The 25,307-nt window shown below is 38.7% G+C and overlaps 2 protein-coding genes and 1 pseudogene across 3 annotated transcripts; all 3 read right to left on the bottom strand.

The window, feature by feature from the left end:
• Positions 1-3,839: 3,839 nt before the first annotated feature.
• Positions 3,840-7,034, bottom strand: LOC117622036 (wall-associated receptor kinase-like 8). Its single transcript, XM_034352543.1, has 3 exons — positions 5,938-7,034; positions 5,620-5,748; positions 3,840-5,155 (listed from the first exon to the last, which is right to left on the bottom strand). Exons 1-3 carry the CDS (start codon positions 6,845-6,847, stop codon positions 3,939-3,941), a joined length of 2,256 nt encoding a protein of 751 aa, XP_034208434.1. The 5' UTR covers positions 6,848-7,034; the 3' UTR covers positions 3,840-3,938.
• A 4,498-nt stretch (positions 7,035-11,532) lies between these two features.
• Positions 11,533-14,360, bottom strand: LOC117622196 (wall-associated receptor kinase-like 1). The gene is made up of 3 exons (XM_034352784.1): positions 13,529-14,360; positions 13,146-13,262; positions 11,533-13,006 (listed from the first exon to the last, which is right to left on the bottom strand). The coding sequence occupies exons 1-3, from the start codon at positions 14,346-14,348 to the stop codon at positions 11,841-11,843; spliced, it is 2,103 nt and encodes a 700-aa protein (XP_034208675.1). The 5' UTR covers positions 14,349-14,360; the 3' UTR covers positions 11,533-11,840.
• Positions 14,361-17,078: 2,718 nt separating this feature from the next.
• On the bottom strand, positions 17,079-20,004 carry LOC117621881 (annotated as a pseudogene). Its single transcript, XR_004584938.1, has 4 exons — positions 19,368-20,004; positions 19,019-19,273; positions 18,579-18,698; positions 17,079-18,321 (listed from the first exon to the last, which is right to left on the bottom strand). The product of XR_004584938.1 is annotated as a wall-associated receptor kinase-like 1 (transcript).
• Positions 20,005-25,307: the final 5,303 nt, after the last annotated feature.

The raw sequence follows: 25,307 nt of genomic DNA on the forward strand, positions 1-25,307 counted from the left end.
AAAGCACAGCTCCGACTCCCACACCGCTGGCATCACATTCAACTTCGAAAACTTTCTCTAAGTTTGGAAGGGCTAGAACCGGCGCGGTGCAAAGCTTTTCTTTTATATCTACAAAGCTTCTCTCTTGCTCCTCTCCCCAGCTGAACCGGCCCTTCTTCAAACACTCTGTGATAGGTGCAGCGATAGAGCTGAAATGCCTCACAAATCTTCTGTAAAAGGTGGCCAAACCATGGAAACTTCGAACTTCAGAAACTGTTTTTGGAGCTGGCCAGTCAAGGATTGCCTTGATCTTCTCGTCATCTACCTGGATACCATTCTCACCAACAACAAAACCCAAGAACAGTAGCTTATTTGTGCAGAAAGTACATTTTTTTAGGTTCACATACAGTTTATTTTCTCTCAAAACATCTAAAACTTGTCTCAAATGCACAAGATGTTCTTCTTTTGTGGTACTATAAATTAAAATGTCATCGAAATAAACCACGACAAAAGAGCCAATAAATGGTCGAAGAACCTGATTCATGAGTCTCATGAAAGTGCTAGGCGCATTTGACAATCCGAATGGCATCACCAACCATTCAAATAATCCGTCCTTGCTCTTGAACGCTGTTTTCCATTCGTCGCCAGGTCTGATGCGAATCTGGTGGTAACCGCTTCGCAAATCTATCTTGGAAAACACCCTTGAGCCGCTAAGAACATCCAGCATATCCTCCAACCGTGGAATGGGAAACCTATACTTGACTGTTATCTTGTTGATTGCTCGGCTATCAACACACATTCGCCAAGTCTTGTCTTTCTTCGGAACCAGCAAAATGGGAACTGCGCAGGGACTCAAACTCTCCCTGATAAATCCCTTCTGCAGTAATTCTTCAATCTGCTCTCTTAGGATGTCATTCTCCTTGGGGCTCATCCGATAATGAGGCAGATTCGGAAGGCTAGCTCCAGGCACCAAGTCAATTCGGTGTTGAATGTCCCGCATAGGTGGCAGCTCATTTTGGCAATTTTTCAGAAAGTAGTTCCTGAAACTGTGACAAAATCTGTTGCACGTCTTGTGGAATGTCACTTTCTCCTCTGCCAAGCTTCAACAACCCCTTCAACACCAAGGGACAAAAATACTCCGCCTCTTTGACAGCCTCGTTCAACTCCTGCTCGCTGCTAATTAGGGTTAGGAAACTAGAACTCCTCGTCTTGGGCTCAACAGATTGTTTTGAGGGCTTTGTAGTTGCCATTGCAATTTTTTGGTTGTTCCAAGAAAACAGAATTACATTATCTCGTCCCTTGTAAGTCGCATCCACATCAAATTGCCAAGGTCGCCTTAATAAAATATGGCATGCATCCATGTCAATAACATCACATAATACATCATCGCTGTAATGCTTACCAATGGACAGTGGCACACGGCAAGTCTCAGCAACACGAACCGAAGGGCCTTTTTTAACCCAACCTAGTGAGTAAGGGCTGACATATGGCTCCGTTGATAGCTGCAAATGCTCCACCAATTTCTTTGACAAGAAATTCTCGCAACTTCCATTGTCGACGATCACATCACACACCTTGTTTTTGATTGAGCAGAGGGAACGAAAAATACTATGACGCTGCCCTTCCTCCTTTGGTGCCAAAAGAACTCTCTGCAAAACCAAGGTAATCCTCTCCATTCCTTCCTCAATTGCAAATTCAGCCCCTGCATAATCATCTTCCCCGACTTCATCTTTTTCCTCATTTTCATCGACCTCCTCGATAAAGTTAGCCTGCTTCCGCTCTGGACAAACATTAGAACGATGCCCTGGTTTTTGGCAACGGTAACATATGTCCGTCATGGGCTTAGCATACGGATTCTGGGATTGGTTTCGGGACTGCCCTCTGTTGAAAGTCCGGCTGCTGCTTTCGTTAAAGTTTTTGTTTTGGACAGTTGTCGCTGGTTTCGTCGTTCCTCCAGGTTGCTGCTGCACTTTCCCCTTATCTCCGGAGCCACTAGAAGCACCAGTAGCATATTCAGAGGCTTCCGTCGTGTTCCTGCGGAAGTTGGGTTGGCGCTTCTCCTTCTCCAACAGTTCAGCTTTCATCGCCATGTTAATCGCCTCTTGCAAAGTCCATATATTCTGCATACCAATTTTTTCTTGGATGGAAATCTTCAGCCCATTGTTATACCTCGCGACCTTTTGATTGTCAGTCTCGGTCAAATGGTTTCGCTCTGCCAAACGCATGAATTCTTCGGTATATTCAGAAATCGAACGGTTGCCTTGCGCACAACCTAGATACATACGGTATAGAATCTGCTCATAATCTGTGGGCAAGAATCGTTCCATCATAAGCGACTTCATCTTCCGCCATGTACGAACCCGCTGCTTTCCTTGCCTCTGCCTTGAATTTTGCAATTGATCCCACCATACAGCCGCTGTAGCTTTTAGACGGAAAGCTACCATCTTCACCATTTTATGCTCAGGAACTCCATAATATCGAAAAACCTCTCCACTTCTACAAGCCAATCCAAGAAGTCTTCAATCTTCAGATTTCCCCAAAAGTTAGGGATTTCGGCTTTAATCCGATAATCGCCAAAATTTTCGTAATTACGATTACGACGATTATTAGCCGGTGGTGGTGGTTCCTCAAGTTCTTCTTCTGACTCTGACTCGCTATCCGGAATATGTTGCCTCCTATTATCTCTTCTCTCGCCATCTCTACCTTCTCTTCGATTGTCTTCCCTGCCTTCTCTTCTTTCGTCATCTCTGCCACTTCTTCTATTGTTGCCACCAAGAGCTTGCAACAACAATTCTCGCATCTCCCCAAATTGGTTGGTTAGGTTGTCGATCCGTTGGTTTTGAGCGTCCAGATCCGCTCGAGTAATTGGGGCTGGGACATCAGCTTCTCGATCACCCATGATAAGACAAGACAAGAATACCGAGACGGGAGAGACCCGCTCTGATACCACTTGACGCAGCACAAGCAACAAAGGTTTCAAGCGAAACCTTGAGTAACAAGATATCTGGATTCCACCAGAAATTAAGAGGAATTCTCTTGGGATAATTTTATTAAAATCTGAGATTATCAAAAACGTCAGACAAACCTGTCTAAATACACAACTCTCAACCCTTGAACTGCTAGGGGAGTTATTACATTAAAACTGAAAAACATAATTTATTCGGAGAATTAACTACGAAACTTTGAATGTAGTTTTGGAAGGCCAAACGACCTCAGAATGCCAAAATCCATCGTACTTCACAGCAAAGCAGTGAGTTTGACTCGTGGCGTTGCGTCAACATCGGAGCTTGGACAACAAATCTGCAAATTCCCGCTACGTCCTTTTTCTAGCTCAACCGCGATAAAATCTGCCATTCGTTCTACATCAATGTGGTATGAAAAATGCGGTAAGCCTAGCATTTTCCAAACTTGTAACTGCACCGTTGCTAATGGCTTTAGTCACGAATATTCGTGGCTAATACTGCCAAAAGTCACGAAAAAAAAGTGACTGTTGTGTGTTTTTTTTGTAGTGAGAGTTTGAGCTTCATTTTATTTTTACTATATAACCAACACAAGCGAAGCCCCAAGACAGGTTCCATAAGGCGATAGTCTACAATCTTTTAACGCCGTCTAAAGTATAGTTTAATACAAGAAATATTTTTTGAGTGTGACTTAAACGGCAAATAATTAATTAATTAATGGTGATTGACTATACTCTCCAGACCAATTTTTCTTAATCCAGCTCAATATTTGAAATCTAAAACTTTCAAAACACTCTGTTGATCTAATCATAATTAATATCGAGTGATTTTTATTTAAATGGAAACCATTCAGTCAGTTTTGCTAATCAGCCACTATGATCTTCTTGGTTGAAACTGTAGTCACATTCTGATCGGAAAAGTTCAAGAAGGAGAAAAACATAACATATATGGAATGGAACAAGCATTAGAATATTACAGTTAAGAAATATTTAATTATTGTCAGCGTGACGTGAAAGGTAATAGTGGAACTTCATGTAATGATGAAGCAGGACCACCATCCAAACCTGGCCTTGTGCTTGTTGAGCTTGAAACGACATCCCAAGGCTCAATTGATTCAGTTCGAACATATTCAACTTCTTCATAATTTTGTTCACCATTTGAAGTTTTTTCTGACGTTTGAATCCCCTCAAGTTCTGCCGTGACCTCTCTCATTGTAGGGCGCTTCCTTCCACTCAAATTCAAACACCTCCTTGCAAGGTTAGCAACTGTGATGATATCTGCTTTAGACCCTCCTTTTACAACTTGAGCATCAAGAATTTCAAACAGGCGATCTAACTGCATCGAAATGATGAAGTATGTGGCAAGACTTTTGCCTTCTTCTTGTGACCTTCTAAAAGAAATTGGTTTTTGTCCTGTCAAGAGCTCAACAAGGACAACTCCAAAGCTATACACATCACTTTTCTCTGTAAATTGGCTTGATTGAAAGTATTCGGGGTCCAAGTAACCAAATGTACCGTGTACAAGTGTGGTGAGGTGAGTTTGGTCAATGGCAACTGATCTTGAAGTTCCGAAGTCAGCAACTTTTGCTCTGTATTTTGCATCCAAGAGTATGTTGGTAGACTTGATGTCTCTGTGATAAATGGGAAAGGCAGCTGAAGCATGTAAATAGGAAAGAGCTCCTGCAATTTCCTTGGCAATTCGTAAGCGAACTTCCCATGTAAGTGGAAACTCCTCATTCTGCTCATGGATATACTGGGAAAGGTTTCCATTAGGTATAAATTCATAAACCAAAATGGGAACCTCCGTCTCTAAACAGCAACCCAATAGTTGAACCACATTTCTGTGGTTGATTTGTGAAAGAATCACAACCTCATTGATGAAACCTGAAAGTTGGCTTTCATCCACTATTTTAGATTTTTTCACAGCTACAATTCTACCATCAGCCAGCATGCCTTTGTAAACAGTACCTTGGCCTCCCTGACCAAGAATTCTATCAGTATTGAAATTGTCAGTGGACTTCTCTAACTCCTTTGACTTGAACAACTTAATTTTCTCTACATTAACTTCACCTGAAGATAATTGTTGTTCTAACAACAAGCCACCATTTCGTTTGAAAAAAAATTCCTTGCGTTTAATTCTCTTTCTTTTCTTTAGGACTTCATGTACCCACCATGCACCAATCAGCAGTAACAACAGTCCCACACCCGCGCCAAGACCTGCATAACTAAACTAAATGATTATGGAAGGAAGTATTGCTAATATCAAAAGTTTGTACACTACTTTGAAACAGAGTTGCCTTAAATACTTCATTGTGCTCTGTTTTGATTTTGAAAATGTCCTTTTGACATGTTGAACTAGACTCGATAAGGGTCATTTAAGAACCCCTTTTTTGTAAACTGATGTTGTATATAACTTGGTTGATTATATAAACTTGAATCATGTGCGACTACAAAAAATCAAAGTGTATGTTTTATCGCAATTTCAGTTCTAAGGTTCTAATTGCAATATCTGTTTTAAAAATTGGGTTTGATTAACTTTCAGGAGTCCAATTCGTGTCGGTATTTGCGTGAATAAAACTTACACGACATTATCCTGTTGCCTGCATATTGCTTGGCTTTTGTATTATTGGCATGGCATTGTCATCTTTCATATATGAAATAATTGCAAGACTGAAACATACCTATAAGAATCAGTTTGATCTTTGTCTTTCCACCCACTATGTGTCTGTGGCATTCATACGTCCCATTATAGTTCAGACAATGGGGGGCCCGAGGCCCACATCTGTTGTGATCTGTGCATTCATCAATGTCTGCAATGTAGAGACAAGAAAGCAAATGAAAATCATGGTAAAAGATTATCACGAAATACAAACCAACAAAGCTGACTAAAATGCGATAATTTGGTGCATGGTAAACAAAAGTGTGGAACAGATGACAAATTGTTAATTAATTTGTGCATGTGTTTGAAATTTTTTGAGAGATGGTAGATGTTTGTTTACCGTGACAATGGTAGCCAAGATAGGGATTTCCCTCAAAACCCCGAGGACAGGAACATTCAAGGCTTGCCCGAGAAGTGGAAGTGACATTTTTTATTTTGCAGGTGGGTGTTGGGTCATCATAAGCCCTGGAATCATGTTGTCGAATGAATCTCTGAAACAATCGTAATGAAGTATTGTCCAAGCCTAAGCTCCAATCTAGCACCACCGGAACGCTGTCCATATCCTCTAGGACACTAAAATTGGATGCCATAAAATTGTTCCTAAACCACTCTTCGTCAACCAAAAATGCATATTTTTTCTTTGTGCATACCCTTGCTGTTCTATCATCTTCTATATCAGTACTGATGACACTGAGATGCGGTGGGATGTTAGTCTGGCAACAGTTGACACCAATTTCACAATTTTCAGGGCTTATGCTAGTCCCTTCACAAATTGACCTGCATCCGCCAACAAGATACTTTTCTGAGCTCACGAAGGCAAGGTAGTCACAACTCACTGCTGTGAATTTGTTGCGTCTCCCAGAGTATACAAAAGGGCCGCCACTCAAATCCGCGGGTTGCTGACCTCTGTATTCTTGGCAGAAGAAAGCAATGGGGTTGTTAACTCGAAGCGTGCCATTAGCATAAACGTTCAGCACTTCCAGCTGGGCACGCCTCAAGTAAAGCTTGTGTGGGCTGGTACTAGAAGACTGGTTGCACACCATTTCGAACCATTCGTCAAAGTAACAATCTTTATTAGGCCCAATGCCGAAAGGATATGGGATGCTAATATCTCCGCAATGTGTTGCGCAATTATGCTTTGCCATTGGTGTTTCAGCTCCCGATGCTACTGTTGTAGTACTTGAGCTCCATAACAGCAGAACTAATAGTACCAGATGAACTAGTAAATCATATTGCATCTTGTCATGCATTCCTCTGTTTCCTCCTCTGTTTCTTCCAAGTTATTGTTTGCCAAGAAGAATACATATGTAGCTTGCTTTCTTACTCTACGTATGTAATGAGAAAGAAATGATGAAATGGAAAAGTAAAAGATTCTCAGACAGAAAGTTTGTTTGCTACTTGGTGCTTGTATTATAGAAATTCCTTCACGACAGAAGAAAAGAGAACAAGTGGTTCGTATTGAAGTCGTCTTGTTGTAATGTGTGTGGAAACTGCATATATAGAGACGCCATGCTTGACTGGTAGTAGAGAATTGAAGTGTCTCTTTCTCTTTCTATCTACCCACGAAATAAAAATGATTAAATGAAAGGATAATGCTGTTGACGAGCTACTTGACTTATGTCACTCACAAAAGAAAATGCAGTTGAGTTGATGGTAATTATGCCACGTAGTATGAATTACAAGAGAGGTCACTCTCCGAAAGCAAAATAAATTGAAAAGTCTTCTTGAGTCTTCTGAGGTACATAAATGTCTCATATGTCAAAAGTATTGGATGTTTGTGACTTGTTCCAACTCCGATTCTCGATCCATCAAACACGGTCGAGGCTTCACTTTAGTAACATTTTTTACGGGTATGTAATTAGTTCGTAGTCATGGTCATTAAGCCAAAAGAAATCGAATTTGACTTTCCCTTTTTGTTTATTTCTGTGGAGTTGGAAACTTACAGTAGCATACATTACAGAACATTATATTCCGAAAGAACATGTGATTGCCTACAACATTAACTGAAACACACATTACAACCAAGGTCTAAAATATCGATGATATCGGAAATATTGGTAGTCCAAAAATATGGAAATTTCTATGGAAATATCGGGATATTATCGATATCGATAAAAATTGATAAAAACCACGGAAATTGTAAGAAAAACTTGGAAATTTTTATTGAAACTTTGGAGAATGTTTATTTAGTCAATTATCTATTAGTTTATTACAAAAAATTAGAAGGAAATGCATTGCATGATAGATTTAACTTATTTAAGTTGATTATACAGCAAGCGGGCAAACACTGTGAATGTAAAAAATATGTAGTAATTAATGAAAAAAGACTAAACACATCAAAATTATTTATATATAATGATTCTATGTGTAGAGTAAGTGTATTGTGAAGAGTAGTCATCAAATGATAAATCCCCAAAATAGTTTTGCATGTAATTGTTGACATGCCACCCATATAAAAATAAATATTTTAGCATATTATCATAAAAACATAAGTGATATGTGGTTAAGGTGTTGGAGGAGTAAAATGGGAGGGGTTCATATCCCCTCTGTGCTTTTTTCTCCCCTTTTCCCTTTTTTTTTAACCTTTTTTTAAACCTTTTTTTTTCCTTTACATTGATATTTTCAATATTTTAGCGATATTACACCGATATTTTGACAAAATATTGCTGAAATGTGATCGAATATTATCGATATTTCAGACTATGATTACAACAATAGTTTGTTTCCCATGTTTTCACAGATAATTGTGGAAGTTCGAGTAATGACGAAGTTGGTGTTGTGAATTAGCTCACTCCCTTTAAGATCTTGTTCTTGATGGACTTTAAATAAACTCAATGAAAGATGTATCTAACACACACACACACACACACACACACACACACACACACACACACACACACACACACTCTCTCTCTCTCTCTCTCTCTCTCTCTCTCTCTCTCTCTCTCTCTCTCTCTCTCTCTCTCACAAACACAGAAAATAACCAAGCACAAATGACACAAGTGTTTATAGAGGTTCAACAATTTGCCTACATCCTCTTTGGTGATCCCCTTGAGAAATTTCACTAATGAAGATAGGTTACTGACATGACCCCTCCGAATTCTGCATAATCCAGGACGAATCCTGTGGTACTTCCGACACCAAACTGATGCCGGGTCAACATACTAACATTATAGCCTCTTTCCCAAATTAAGGAAAAGAAGGACAAGACTTTCTGTCGAAATTTCTGCAGTATCTCCCCTAAAAAATGGACATACCCAAAATTTTTAAACCTACCAAAACACAATAGTCCTATAGCAGCATGCACAAGGTAATAACTTACAATTTACATAATAAGCTGCCGGCCTTACATTTAACCTTAACATGGGTGATACAGAGCATATCTATAGGAATTCAGTTTACAAATGAAAATGAAGTTCAACGAAAATGTAATAGATAAAGATTGCCTTACAGGAAGTGGGTGCTCAGAAGTTAAGATCTCTGCTCGGTCGCTCGGTTCAAGTCTAGCTACTGCCTAGGGAGTGCAAAACAGAAAACGTGTGAGTGGAAAAAACAAAGTTTCGTTGTATTTAAAAACAACATATTAACCCCGCCTTTCGGAAAATAATGCTAAAAACATGCAATTGATACTATGCTTACGAAATCATTATGAAATCATAGTATTCTCACTTCCTCAATATCATATAATAATATTCAAGTCATGCCCTTGACTTCAACCCAACCCGTTCCCAAATCATAGGATTATGAAACGGAATATGTAAGAATGGCTTAAAAATAGTCCACTTACACTTTTATGAATACATAGGACAAGACCCGCCCCGAACTCCTTGGAATTCTAGACGAATCCTATGGTATTTCCGACATCAAACTGATGCCAGGCCCATTACGTGTCTACGGACTCATATCAACGAGCTCTACGTCATGGTGCCATTCATTTCCCCAAAATTCTTCCGGATAAAAAAGTAACCAAAATGACCCTGTCCCTGGGGGCAAAATTTGTTGTTTGAAAAAGGATTATTATACTATGTTGGGAAAGTTTGATGTTTGAAAAAGGATTATGTTTGGTATTATGTGATTTTAAGAAAAAGGAAAAGGGATAATCCTATAATTTACTACTTTGTAATGCTGTAATTATTTGTATGTTCTTGGAACCAGGATTTTTGTCGAAAGAACTACGTGTGGCTTGATCCCTTAGTAAGGGTACATAGGTAGTTTGGGGTCCCACCCCGGTGATGCTATGAACTAAGATATTTCTGGAACTTTAATTTAGTCGTTTGGATCTAGTCTCACTGCTATTGGTTCTTGGTTAAGTTTGGTACCGACCTTGTCGGTGCTTTTAAAGCTCGATCGAAAACGAGGCTTGTTTGAATGAATATTCATCTTTCAGTTGGACTAAGTGAGTGTTGTTACAATGTGTTTCTGTTCGAAATTATTGAGGGCCGGGGGCCTTTGTTGTAAAATTATTGAATTGTTTTGAATGCATGCTGGCAGTTGGGATATAAATTGTGATTTTTTAACATGTTGAAATTTTGGGGAAAATTCAAATTTAGAGGGGAGACTTTGGCGAAATTTCGGCAGAAAGTCTCAGTTCTTAGTAAGCGGGGCCGGCATCAATAAGATGTTGGAATTTCCACAGGATTCGTCTCAGATTCCGAGAAATTCGGGGTGGGTCCTGTCACATTATATCAAATAAGTGCGGTTTGGATTGTAATTTGAAGTAGAATTTTCCCAAGGACTCCATTATGTTTCTTCTTTCCTCTCTTTAATTACCTATCTGCCTGCCTAGTAGGAAGCTTGGAATTAGAATTTAGCTAGCAAAGTAAAATGCTCATTCTTGAGCCTAAGCTTTCTCTCGGATAATACTAAAAGAAAATAAGGAAGGTGCAGAGATGGTTCAATAACCTTCTGCTTCTGGCAACTTCTGCAGCTGCTGGGCAGAGATATATTAATGCCATATCATTGACCTATGAGTAGTACTGTTGCAAGTCAAGTCCACTAACTACGACAAATTATTCAAGTTTACCATTTCTTTTTCAGAAGAACAAACACACTGGAGCAAGAAGTTTGAGGTGAACTTTCTTTGCAATGTGTTTGGGAGCTTTATTACACCTAAAATGGAACCCACAAAATGACAAATCATACTTTTTATAAATCATTTATTTACTAACTCTTGTACGTGAATCCTTAAATATTTCTTTACTTTGGTGACCAACTTGTAGAGTATCTCACACCGAAAGATAAAAAGTTAGCTTAAACGCTTAAGAGATGTTGGGCCGCTTCACACATTACCAATTAGTTTTGGGTTTAATGTTCATACTCTAATAAGGTAAGGTCATACTTTTGAAAATTTTAATAACCAATTAGTGCAAAGATGATAGTATTAAAAGCTAAAGATGCATAAGCCTCTTCCAACTGTCCAAATTACAAGGCCCTGTCGATAGGCCATGAAGGGAATCAATTGTTGGCTAGGATTTATGTTATGATCGAGCTGTGTGGAAAAAGTAAACCTAGGCAATTCTACTAATCGTTTGTGTAGGGCATGGGGATTTCTGTTATCTTGTGTGCATTAAAAATGCTTTTGCATAATCATATTATCATGCATTCCTCTCTTTCTTCTCTGTTTCCAAGTTGTTGTTTGCCAAGATGTCCAACTCAACATATGTGATGAAAAGAAAATGATGAAATTGAAACGTAAAAGATTCTCAAACAAAAAATTTCTTTGCAACTTAGTCTTCACGATGGAAACAAATTGAAGGGTACTTTTCTTTTGGTAACGCGTGTGTAAATTGTATGTGTAGAGCTGTCATGTTATCTGTCTGATATGTTTGGTAATAGAGAATTCAAGTGTTTCCTACTCTTTTGTAGGTACCACAAAATATAAATTAATGAAAAGATAATGCAGTTTAATAGCTACTTGACTTAAGAGTCACTCACAAAAGGAAATGCAGTTGAGTTCATAGTAATGTCCACATATATGCTCAGTTAATTATTGTGGCCGTAAATATTACGAATTACAAAACATACATTGACCAAAAATAATATAAAATTCAAGTCTTCCCTAAACCCTAAAGCCAGACCTCACCTATGACCTTTTGGATTGGAAGTTGAAACTGCACTCACATTCTGATCGGAAAAGTTCAGAAAAGAAGCAAAACATAACATTTATGGAACATGCATTACAATATTACAATTAAGAAATATTTTAATCATTGTTCACCATGACTTGAAAGGTAAAAGCGAAATTTAATGTAATGATGAAGAAGGACCACCATCCAAACCTGGCCCTGTTCCTGTTGAGCTTGAAACAATATCCCAAGGCTCAACTGATTCGGTTTCAACATATTCAAGCTCTTCATAATATTGTTCACCATTTGAAGTTTTTTCTGACATTTGAATCCCCTCCAGCTCTGCGGTGACCTCTCTCATTGTAGGGCGCTTTCTTCCACTCAAATTCAAACACCTCCTTGCAAGGTTAGCAACTGCTATGATATCTGCTTTAGACCCTCCTTTCACAACTTGAGCATCAAGAATTTCAAATAGGCGATCTAACTGCATTGAAGTAATGAAGTACGTGGCAAGACTTTTGCCCTCTTCTTGTGACCTGTTAAAAGAAATTGGTTTTTTTCCAGTTAAAAGCTCAACAAGGACCACTCCAAAGCTATATACATCACTTTTATCCGTAAATTGGCTTGATTGGAAGTATTCTGGATCCAAGTAACCAAATGTGCCATGTACAAGTGTGCTCAGGTGAGTTTGATCGATGGCAACTGATCTTGAAGTTCCAAAATCAGCAACTTTTGCTCTGTATTTTGCATCTAAGAGTATGTTGGTAGACTTGATGTCTCTGTGATAAATTGGAGGGGAAGCTGAAGCATGTAAATAAGAAAGAGCTCCTGCAATTTCCCTGGCAATTCGTAAGCGAACCTCCCATGTAAGTGGAAACTCCTCATGTTGCTTATGGATATACTGGGAAAGGTTTCCATTGGGTATAAATTCATAAACCAAAATAGGAACCTCCGTCTCTAAACAGCAACCCAGTAGTTGAACCACATTTCTGTGGTTGATTTGTGAAAGAATCACAACCTCATTAATGAAATCTGAAAATTGGCTTTCGTCCACTATTTTAGATTTTTTCACAGCAACAATTCTTCCATCAGTCAGCATGCCTTTGTAAACTGTACCTTGGCCTCCCTGGCCAAGAATTCTATCAATATTGAAATTGTCAGTGGACTTCTCCAACTCCTTTGATTTGAACAGCTTGATTTTCTCAACATTAACTTCACCTGACGAAATTTGATTTTCTAATTTTCGCTTGAAAAACATCTCCCTGCGTTTCATGATATGGCGTTTCTTTAGGAATCTGTATCCCAACCAGCTGATAAGCAACAGTCCAAGACCAGCACCAAGACCTGCAATATATAACTCAGTAAAATGATAAACGATCACAAATTGTAAACTGTTGATGACACTTAGGCAGAGTTTATGTTTAATAAATAATGAACAGTGAAGAATGACCAAACTAGCTCTGAACGATGATATGTGGCATACCTATAATAAGGATCAATTTAGTTTTCTTTTTGTCAACGCAAACGTAATAACCAGGAACGTTCACACACTTGCAGTGGGGCCCGCATCGATTATGACCAGTCATGCATTCATCAATATCTGAAATGTAATTTAGGAAAAAACAAAAAAAACAAAAAAGGGTAAATTAGCAATACAATAATACTATTGCACAACATCTATTGACCACTTTGCAGATCACCATCTCTAATAAGGTTTGAACAATCAAACAAACAAAATAATAATACCTCTAAAGGGAGTTCTTTCCCCTCCCTTCCATTCCAAAAGGTTAAGAAAACAAACAAAACAAACGAAAAGAAAAACAAAACGCAGAGACGGAAGCTAGATATAATTAATTACTTACGTACCTTGACAAGTTTGACGAAGATAGGGATTTCCTACAAAGCCATCTGGACAGTAACAAGAAAGCGTTGAGCGATTGTTGTAATCCAAAGCAGGGGAGCCAAGGCAGTATGGGCTACCCTCATAATTATAATAATAAGGATCAAAAGAAGAGTTTGAAACGTAGCTTCCAAATAATGCTAGTGAAGAAGTAGAGTTGATTATATTCCATTCTAGCACCACAGGAACGTGCCTTCTACTCTTGACTGCACGAGCAGAAGATGATCTCTCAAACCAATCCTTGTCAACCAGAAACGCATAGTCGTCGCAATCGGCGTTTTGAGTTTCACCTTGGTATAGAATGGAAGCGGACATCATAGTGAGATATGGAGGAATGGTAGTCTGGCAACAGTTGATACCAATATCACAGGAAGCAGACTTTTGATGATTACAAACTGACCTGCAGCCACCAACCACAAGCTCTGCTGATTCCATCATCGCAAGGAAGCCGCAGCTAACTGCAGTGAATCTGTTATTTTCCTGAGAGTAGACGAAAGGGCTGCCCGTCAAATCGGCGATTCGGCTACTTCCATTAATTCCGTTGCAGAAGAAGGTAACGGGGCTGTTCACCTGAAGCGTGCCTCCAATAGAAATATTCAGCACCTCCAGTTGGGCTCGCTTCAAAACAGGCTTGTAATGAGGAGCAGAGCTGGTAGTTTTAGAAGACTGGTTGCTGCACTCGATTTCAAACCAGTCTTCTAAGTAGCAATCTTCGCTAGATCCAATTCCAAAAGGGTATGGGATGAGGACGTCTCCGCAATACTCTTGGCAACCAGGTTTTGCCATCCGAGGAGCCACTTGTCCTGTACATATATTTATCGACAGAAGCAATAAGAATAAGATCATCATATGAAGTGCTTGCGATTGCATTGTTCCTATGCTCGGATAATAAAAAGTAAAAGATTATCAAGCAAAAGTTTTCTTTGCAACTCAGTGCTTTCTACTATATATAATATTAAAAGACCCCAACTTGAAGAAACAGAGTTTTTCTTCCTCTCTTTCTTCTCTGTTTCCACATTGTTGTTTGCCAAGATGTCCAACTCAACATATGTGATGAAAAGAAAATGATGAAATTGATCAAACAAAAAAAAATCTTTGCAACTTATTCTTCACGATGGAAACAAATTGAAGGTACTTTTCTTTGATTAGGAACTAATAAATTTCTTTGCAACTTAGTCTTCACGATGGGGAAAAAAAAGGACCAGGACAAATTGAAGGGTACTTTTCTTTTGGTAACGTGTTTCTCCTGATCCAGCTATAATTTTAAAAAAAAATTCTTCAAATGACAAAGTTGGTCTTTGAAATTAGATTGCATATACTGTCACGCCCCGAACTCGAAAGTCCGTGGAAACCCTGGGCCCAGTGTGTGAGAAAAGTAAAATAAAATAAAAAGAAGCCGAAACATGAGTTTAAAATAAACTTCTCTTATAAAAATAGATCCAAAATCTTACAACTTTACAATAAAGAAATAAAGCTCTATCACTCTCATCTAATTTAGCCTCAACTGGTTTAGTCCTTGTCTTGCCAACTAATTCATCTGAAAAATTAATCAAGGTGAGAGATGAGCAACCATTGCTCAGTAAGTAGATTATGTAATATGTCAGTCAAGCAATGCCATTTTACACACTCTAGAAATATCATGAAAAGATACACCAATCCAGATTATATCACATCATCCCTTCATATCTTGGTTATCCTTCATAGCACCGATAAGCAATAATAACAGTCCAAGAACCGCACTTAGACCTGCATATATAACTCAGTAAAATGATAAATGATCACAAATTGCAAACCAAGTTTATGTCTTGTGCCCATAAAATAAAATAAATAAACTGCTTATGGCAATAAACTACTTATTTCCATTCCATCCCTCTTAATTTCTTGATTTGTTCGTAATTACCAAAGTTTAATAAATACATTACTGCAAAGACCTCTTTTTTTTTTCTTTTTTTTTTCTTTTTTTTTAATTAAAGGCCAAAGGCCAAAGACTTTATTCATGAAATATTCACATTTTTTTATTTAGAAATAGCGGCAGTATTTTATTGATTTCGAGGAAATAACAAGTAGGAAAAAAATAATTTGTACGTAATAGGGAAGTTAAAATACATTTGTCGGTTCAACAATTACAATAATATCCTAGGTCTAACTTATCATCTAACTCAACCAATTGGCTAATCCCAAAACCCCAAGGACTTGAACATATTATTCTTATCAAATAAGTGCAGTTTGGATTGTAATTTGTAAGTAGAATTTTCCCAAACCAAAGTGCAAGCCTTTGCTGCAACTAACTTTGAGTTTAGGTTGTTACCGGTTGGTGACCATATGTTTGGCCTCATATATTATATATTTCACGTTGAATTATACATCATCCACAGACTATAACACTCAGTTATTTTTATTTTTAATGAGAAATCAACTCTGTTTACTTCCAAAATTGTATAATACGTACGATGATATTTGGCGTACCTATAATAACGATCAATTTAGTACCCTTTTTTTCATGGCAAAGATAAGAACCAGAAATGTTCACACAGGAAGTATTGCTAATATCAAAAGTGTGTAGACTACTATGTGATAGAGTTCCCTTAACTACTTCATTGTGCTCTATTTTGATTTTGAAAATGTCCTTTTGACATGTTTAACTAGACTCGATAAGGGTCGTTTAAAAACATAGATTTCTTGTAAACTGGTGTTGTATATAACTTGGTTGATTATATAAACTCGAATCATGTGCGACTACAAAAATCGAAGTGTGTATATTTTTGAGTTTGTTTATAGAAATTAAATAGTGTAAGGTTTATTTATAGTTTTAGTACAACACTGAAACATACCTATAAGAATCAGTTCGATCTTTGTCTTTCCACCCACTCTCTGTCCGTAGCATGCATACGTCCCCAAATAGTTCATACAATGGGGGGCCCCTGGCCCACAGCTGTTTTGATCCGTGCATTCATCAATGTCTGCATTGTAGAGACAAGAAAGCAAATGAAAATCATGGTGAAAGATTATCACGAAATACAAACCAACAAAGCTGACTAAAATGCAATAATTTGGCGCATGGTAAACAAAAGTGTGGAACAGATGACAAATTGTTAATTAATTTGTGCATGTGTTTGAAATTTTTTGAGAGATTTTAGAGGTTTGTTTACCGTGACAAGGGTTGTAATGTGTGTGGAAACTGCATATATAGAGACGCCATGCTTGACTGGTAGTAGAGAATTGAAGTGTCTCTTTCTCTTTCTATCTACCCACGAAATAAAAATGATTAAATGAAAGGATAATGCTGTTGACGAGCTACTTGACTTATGTCACTCACAAAAGAAAATGCAGTTGAGTTGATGGTAATTATGCCACTTATGTCACTCATTAAGCCAAAAGAAATCGAATTTTGAGTTTTCCTTTTTGTTTATTTCTGTGGGGTTGGAAACTTACAGTAGCATACATTAATTGTGGATGCTAAATACGATGTGATTGCCTACAACATTAATTGAAACACACATTACAACAATAGTTTGTTCACCATGTTTTCACAGATAATTGTGGAAGTTTAAGTAATAACGAAGTTGGATCATCACCATCACGATCCCAAGCTGACCATCCTGTTCCTGTTGAGCTTGAAACAGCACCCCATTTCTCAATAGATTTATGTTCGACAAATTCCAGACCTTCATAATTTTGTTGAGTATTAGAGGATTTTTCTGCCATTTGAAGTGCCTCCAACTCCGCTGTGACCTCTCTCATTGTAGGTCGATTCCTTCCATTCAAATTCAAACATCTTCTTGCAAGGTTAGCAACTACCCTGATCTCTATTTCAGAGCCCTCCTTCAAAACCAGAGCATCAACAATGTCTAACAGACGATCTTCCTCCATCGATGTAATGAAATATGCAGCAAGACTTCTGTATTCTTTTTCTTTCGCTGAGCTTGTTACTAAAGAAATGTGTTTTTCTCCAGTCAAGAGCTCAACAAGGACCACTCCGAAGCTATAGACATCACTTTTCTCAGTAAATTGGCTTGACCGAAAGTATTCCGGGTCCAAATAACCAAATGTTCCATGTATAACTGTGGTCAGGTGAGTTTGACCTATGACAATTGATCTCGAAGTTCCAAAGTCAGCAACTTTTGCTCTGTACTTTTCGTCCAAGAGTATGTTGGTAGACTTAATGTCTCTGTGATATATGGGAAAGGAAGCTGCAGAGTGTAAGTACGAAAGAGCACCTGAAATTTCTAAGGCAATGCGTAAGCGCATTTGCCATGTAAGTTGAAACTCTTCAATCTGTCCTTGGATATACTGATAAAGAGTTCCATTAATTGGGTATGAATTCATAAACCAAAAGAGGAACTTCAGTCTCTAAGCAGCAACCCAGTATTTTAACCACATTCCTGTGGTTGATTTGTGAAAGAATCACAACTTCATTGATGAACTCTGAAAGTTGGCCTTCATCAACTACTTTAGACTTTTTTACAGCAACGATCCTACCATCCGTCAACATTCCTTTGTAAACAGTACCTTGTCCTCCTTGACCTAGAATTCTATTGACATTAAAATTGTCAGTAGATTTCTCTAACTCTGTGGATTTGAACAACTTGATTCTCTCAACGTTAACTTCCACCAGACGATAATTGTTGTTCTAACAACAAACCGCCATTTCGTTTGAAAAACTTCTTCCTTTTTTTAATGTCATTCCTTTTCTTTATGAGTCTGTATCCCAGCCATAGACCAATAAGTAGCAATATTAGTCCAAGACCCGAGCCAAGACCTGGACAATTCATGAAACATCAACATTGAGACACACCAACTGATATGGCAATTTCTTACATGTTAATGCTATAAATAAATTAGGACCAAAGTGGGCTCAAAGTAAAAACAAATGAACCACTGTCACTTCATTTGGTGTCCAAAAGCTCATTTAATAAGTTTGTGGCTCTTGTTGAACTTTCTTTTATCCTCATACAATAATTGTTCACAGACTCTTTCATTTTAAAGTTACAGTACGTAGAATATTATTGGCCATACCTTTAAGGGCCCACTTGAGAGTACGCATTTTATTCACGGAGCAATGGTACTCCCCATAGTCGTTCACACACTTGCTTCCGGCCAAGCATATAGTAGGGTTGTACGAGCATTCATCAATGTCTGAAATACAGAGTCAAAAAAATTAAGAAAAGGAAATGATGATGAAAAATCATGCTTGAAATTCTTGCATAATTGTTAGATGTATGACTATCTTTTTTCAAGGCCATAGTGATTTAACTTTTACATTGAGTTAAAATTAGCATACACCAAATCTTATCTCAATTTTTTAAACCCCAACATTTCATTTGTTTATATCCAGATAATTTTGAACCTCATTCATTTATAAAAAGCAAGCAACGACTCCCGTGTTATGTGTCCTGGGGTTAGCCCACGTGGCGAGGAGATGGAAAAATGAGTTAGAATTGATTTGAAAATCTTACCATCGCAAGATTGTCGAAGATAGGGATTTCCTTCGAAGCCTTCCGGGCAGTGACAGTAGAACGATGCGGCCATATGCTGTGGTGAAAAAGAATAAGTGGAAGTTTCATCGACCTCACAATAAGGTGTTGGATAATGCCGCCTGGAATGATTTCTTTCACCATGAATGAAGCCAGTGAACAGTAGATCGGTTACATTATTATCATACTGTAAGGCCCATTCTAGCACCACAGGGACCTTCTCCATCGCCTGGACGGCTCTTGATGAAGTGTTGTCAAACCATTCCCTGTCAACCAGGAACGCATAGTTAATATTTTTCTCATAGATAGTCTGTTGGAGGGTAGTTCGTACAATCTATAGCCGATGCGTTTGCATATAGAATGTGAGCGGTGACGGAAGTGAGGTTTGGTGGAATTGTAGTTTGGCAACAGTTAATACCATCGCAGCCGTCATAGTTTGACCTACCCTTTTGAAAGCTATCACAAATGGACCTGCAGCCACCGATGATTTTATCGGTAACAGCAACCATATCATCGTCATTTGAGCTTGTCACAACGGCAAGGAAGCCGCAACTCACTGCAGTGAATATGTTGTGCCTCTGAGAGAACACAAAGAAGCTTCCCGTCAAATTTGCCAGCAGTTGGTGACTTGAATTTCCCTTCTTGGTGTTGCACAGAAAAGTGACGGGGCTGTTAACGCGAAGCGTGCCATTGATAGAAATGCTGAGCACCTCCAGTTGGGCACGCCGCAAGAACGGCTTGTGCCGAGTAGACTTGTTGCAGTCTATTTGAAACCACTCGTTTAAGAAACAATTGGTGCTTGGTCCAATGCCAAAAGGGTAAGGGATGCTCACACCTCCGCATAGCGTTGTGCAATTAGGCATTGCTATGGGCGGGGTTTCTGCTCTTGATGCTGCTTGTGCAATACTTATGTGCCAGAGGCAAAAGAGAAGAATGAAAATCATGTGTTGATCTAACAGTATTGTCATTGCTCTTATTGTAGGGTCTGTGTGTGCGATCTGCCTTACCACAGCAGCTCATACATTTCTTTTATAGTTGAAAACAAAAACACAGCATCCACCTACTACATTAATATATAAAACTTTTCTTATTCTCAACTACCAGCTGCCATCTCTGACTTTTTATATTAACTTAACTCTTACCCATTAATATATAAAAGTTTTCTTATTCTCAATTAGCAGCAGATATCTCTGACTTTTTAGATTCTAAACATAATTTTCAAAAATTATTTCTCATCTCTGAATCAATCTGTTGATCACTAATGTGAAGCTTATAAGCTGAAAAGAGTATAGCTAGCTAGTAAAGAGTTTGCAAGGGAAATTTTGGAGATATTATAAGGTTTCCTTCTCTTTCTTTAGATTTATAGCTAGCTAGAAGTGTGACCTTATCGTGATCTTGTGCCAAATATGAACCCCATATAAAATAGAGATATTTAGTCGTATATCCATTCTTAGCATTAATATTATAGATAAACCCTACACTATTTAATTTCTATAAACAAACTCAAAAAATAATAGCTGGCCTTATTGAATTTAATTTTGATTATTAAATTACTTTGATGCCCTATCGAGTGTTTTGGGCTTTTTATGAAGTTTTGGGGTTAGGTTTGTTTTAAGAAATCAATGGCAATTTTGCAATTTAAAAAAAGTTAAAAGTCTTTTTGTTATATTGTAAATAGGCTTTGGGTGTGTTTCTAAAGTCCATTTCATATAGGTTTTTTAAAATAATTTGGACTCTTATATTGAGTATAATAGTGAACTCCCTATAAAATAACCCACTTAACTGCATACCTTTTCCCAGTGTAAAATGACATTGAAAAATAATGAAGGCATGGGGAGCTTTGTGGAAGTTTTGGTCACATATAGTCTCACTCTAGTTGTTCTCTTCGAAGCATAACTTCTAAATAGATTAATACAAACGAACTCTACGCAACAACCTTCACACACTCTAGACCTTGACCAAATACTCTTATGACTAGTCAACTGTTAGATATGAATTATACCAAACAATAACATACACAGAGCATACCAAGATATACCTGCAGGCCTAGAGAATTACTAGTGACAACCTAGGCACTCAGAAGGACCCATCAATCTAGGCATCCCCTGTGCTAGCAACAACTATGGTGAAAGTGTGTGAAGACAATATAATCAAGCAAACACCAAACAACAGAAAAAGATGACTAGTCAACCGCACAGATTCAGATGACTAGTCAACTATCAAGAACACAAACCCAGAAAATTTACAGAGATGGAAACCAGAAATTGTTCACCTAGAAACCCACCATTGGGAAAAAACTGGGGGTCATCAACCGACCAGGCAATCCACTAAGCAAAAAAGATTCTTACAAAGAACACTAGCAAGCTCAAGAAATTCCTAGGTCTATTTAGGAAGATGAGCTATACCTCCTTTGTGCAATCTTCTTCTCCAACTTAGCAAAGCTTGAAGCTCAGTTCTTCATGGCAATGGCAGCTCCTTCTCCAGCTCTTTCATCCCATGGCACTAGCTTGCAAGCTCTAACTCATACAAAAATGAAATTTGGATTCATGGAGAAAATGACCAATTTCTTCAAGAAACCATACTCTTGAAGAAATCAATCTTGAATCTGACCTAGATGAATATGATAGAGTGTTTGATCTAGCAAGATGAAGTTTTCATATTTCAAATGCAGTTTTCAAAAAGAAACAATTTGGAAAACTCAAAGATGAAAAATATGAAGGTTACTCTTGAGGAAGAAGAAGCAAAAGCTTGCTATGAAACTTTCCAAAACTTCTCCCCCAAAAGTGACGGCTGCCCAAGGAAGAATTCTTTGGTATTTACACACAAAAGTTCCCTAGGTCAGAATCCCATGTGGCAGCAGAGAGAGAGAAAAAGGAATAAGACAAAAAAATTGGTTATCAAGCTGGCGAGCAAAGATGACTAGTCATCCAAGAAACAGATGACTAGTCATCATTTTATGAAAACAGTTTAATGCAATGTTATGCAATGCACAATTTACCTTTGTCAATTTGCATGAACCTCCATATGAAAGTTGTTAGTTAAGAACACCTAGAGAAGCTATTCTCAATCTAAACTTGAGCTTGATAAATAACAATAGAAATCCTATTACAAAGTTGTCAAGGGAAGCCAAAAGAAAAACCCAAAATGCATACATTAACAGAGTGTTATTATTACCACAATAAGGAGGTCATCGTATTCTGGGAGACATTTGTCATTAGAATCTTAAAACACTTGTGAGGGGCATGTTCAAGAAATTAGAGTACATAACTCTAAGATAGAATTGTATATTACAACAAGACAACTCTTAAAAAATAAGACCGACTCTTACAAGTACTCTTTCTCACAAAACACTCACAAGGCTACACCCTCAGAAGGCCACTCTTTGAAGACTACTTATTGATTCTTGTCTTCTTCACTTCCTTTCATAATGGAAGGTTCATGCCTATTTATAGGAGAGTTCACCGACTTGTGTGGCATGCTCTAGGCAATTGGGAATAGACGGCTTTGCCTAAAGTTCCAATGTTTTATTCAAACAATGCCCTCCTTTTGAAATTAATTCAAAAATATTCTCTATAAAAGCTCCTTTTCACCCCGCATCACCTTTTTATCACTTTTTTTGGTCATGTGAAATTTCTCTCTCTCTCTCTCTCTCTCTCTCTCTCTCTCTCTCTCTCTCTCTCTCTCTCTCTCTGATTCCCAGCCTTAATTCCCAATTCTCCATGTTCTTTTCCTAGGTCCAAATACCCATATTCCTCATCAACACCATTAGACCGCAAGCACCACCAACGGGTTTGCAAACCTAATTTATGATATTTGTTTTTGAAACGGGTGGATTGGCATTGATGATCTTTAAATATTTGTTTGAAATGGAAGCATTTATTTGTTTGAAACCTAGTAAAAACTTTTCAAGACAGACTTGAAAAAAAAAAAGGGCAACAAACAAACTCCGTACTCCCAACTAGTGGCAGAGCTAGGATTCTTAGTATGGAGGGGCCAAAATTTCAAAATCACTTATACTAGGTTTTTCATCTTCAACTGGGAGGGCCATTGAAATGACCCGCCCCGAATTTCCCAAAACCTGAGGCGAATCCTGTGGAATTCCCGATATCACCCCGATGCCAGGCCCACTCACTAAAGACTGAGACTTTCTGCCGAAATTTCGGCAGAGTGTTCCCTGTAATTTGGACATTTCCCAAAATTACAACCTGCATACAACACAATTTAATATTCCCAACGGGCAGCATGCACAATATAATTTCATGCAATTCACATACGAGGTTTTAACCACTAAGCACGCTATCAAATCAATTCCTACCTTAAACAAGGCAAACAATAAATTCAATCACACTTAAGAATATCAAAGCAATCCACTACATTTAATTTTCTCAACAGCCAACATACGAGGTTTTAACCTCCTAACACAATTACATCTATTACCGCGGCTTCACCTAATAACCTTAGGCTACCTACGTACCCTTACTGAGGGATCAAGCCACATATAGTTCTTTCATAAAAGCCAATTCCACACATAGGTAAAACCTTTATTCATTTCTCTGTATTTCACATTATCTCCCCATACGCCGGTGCTACAACGCCACATATGGGGTCTGTTAACACGCCGGATAACCTACGCCACGTGCGACCTCACCATGTTATCACATATCTCCCCATATGCCGGTACAACCAACGACACGTATGAGGTCTGTCTCAACGCCGGATAACCTATGCCACGCGAGACCTGAACATCATATCATAATATCTCCTCATACGCCAGTACAACCAACACCACGTATGGGGTCTGTCGACACGCCAGATGACCTACGCCACGTGCAACCTCACCATAATATCACATATCTCCCTATACGCCGCTACAACCAACACCACGTATGGGGTCTGTCTCAACGCCGGATAACCTACGCCACGCGAGACTTGAACATCATATCATAATATCTCCTCATACGCTGGTACAACCAACGCCACATATGGGGTCTGTCGACACGCAGGATAACCAACGCCACGTGCAACCTCAACATCATATCACAGATCTCCTCATACGCCGGTACAACCAACGCCACATATGGGGCCTGTCCGCACGCCGGATAACCTATGCCACACGGGACCTAACTTTCACAGGGTGACACTTGAAGTGTAACCAAAATCCAAGGAGGTACCTAAGGTAGTGCGTATAACACTTCAAACTGACATTCTAGACTCTTTTTAAACCTTTACAAACATATATAACTATATAATTTAATTCTAATATTGTGTAAACCTCAACAATAGTCTAGCACCCGATAATCCCCTTGGGAAGGTGAGACTACTCCGGAAGACTTACGGTCAACCAAGGGTCAGACTTCCCTAACCCTGGTCAAACGGGCCTATGGGGCCCACGACCTCCAAATTCTGATCCGAAAGTTCCTATGGGTTCTACAAGGTATAGGATACTCGTCCTGCAAGTTTGGTCCAGATCGGACGGTCGGATCGCTCACGATCGCACGATCTGACGGTTATTATAAAACATAAACTTTAAATTATTTAATCTGAACATCCGAGGCTCCGATTCCCGATCCGTGAATTCCTACACGATATTAGAAATACCTAGATTAACATATATTAAATTTGAGACAATCCAACTGTCCTAACCTATCGAACTCGGATAACGCGCAATAGGCAATATCCGTTTGATAGTCAAATGACGTCCGAATTGAGATCTACGAAATCCGACGCACTCGTGACAACCTAAGGATCTCATCGAGATAAAGTGTAACTTTTTCTATAGTGCCCACGCCCCATCGAGATAAAACTGGTCGGATTTTTGCATTTTCCTGCGATCACATGTGGTTCCAGCGGCTGAGATTGGTCGGGATGGGAAGAGGGAGGTTGCCCGGTTCTTTTGGGACCGGTGCCACCCCAAGCGGTGGCCAAATGCGACGGTGGTGGCCCAAAAACCACCGCGGTGAACAGTAACACGAGGGGCTGTTTCTACGCGCAGGGAGAAGGGGGAAAAGAGAGAGAGAGAGGGGCTGTTTCTACGCGCAGGGAGAAGGGGGAAAAGAGAGAGAGAGAGAGAGAGAGAGAGAGAGAGAGAGAGAGAGAGAGAGAGAGAAATTTGATTTTTATAAAAATCTCATTTCGAAATAATTATGATTGTGCCACTGGGTTTCTTTTGACCATAACTCTCTCGTTATAACTCCGATTCTAGCCCACCACGTGTTTAGAAACTCATCTCAGTACGAACTATCCAAAAATACTAGTCACTGCCCCAAACTCC

This window comes from Prunus dulcis, chromosome 3 (assembly GCF_902201215.1).
Source record: "Prunus dulcis chromosome 3, ALMONDv2, whole genome shotgun sequence".
Lineage (NCBI taxonomy): Eukaryota > Viridiplantae > Streptophyta > Magnoliopsida > Rosales > Rosaceae > Prunus > Prunus dulcis.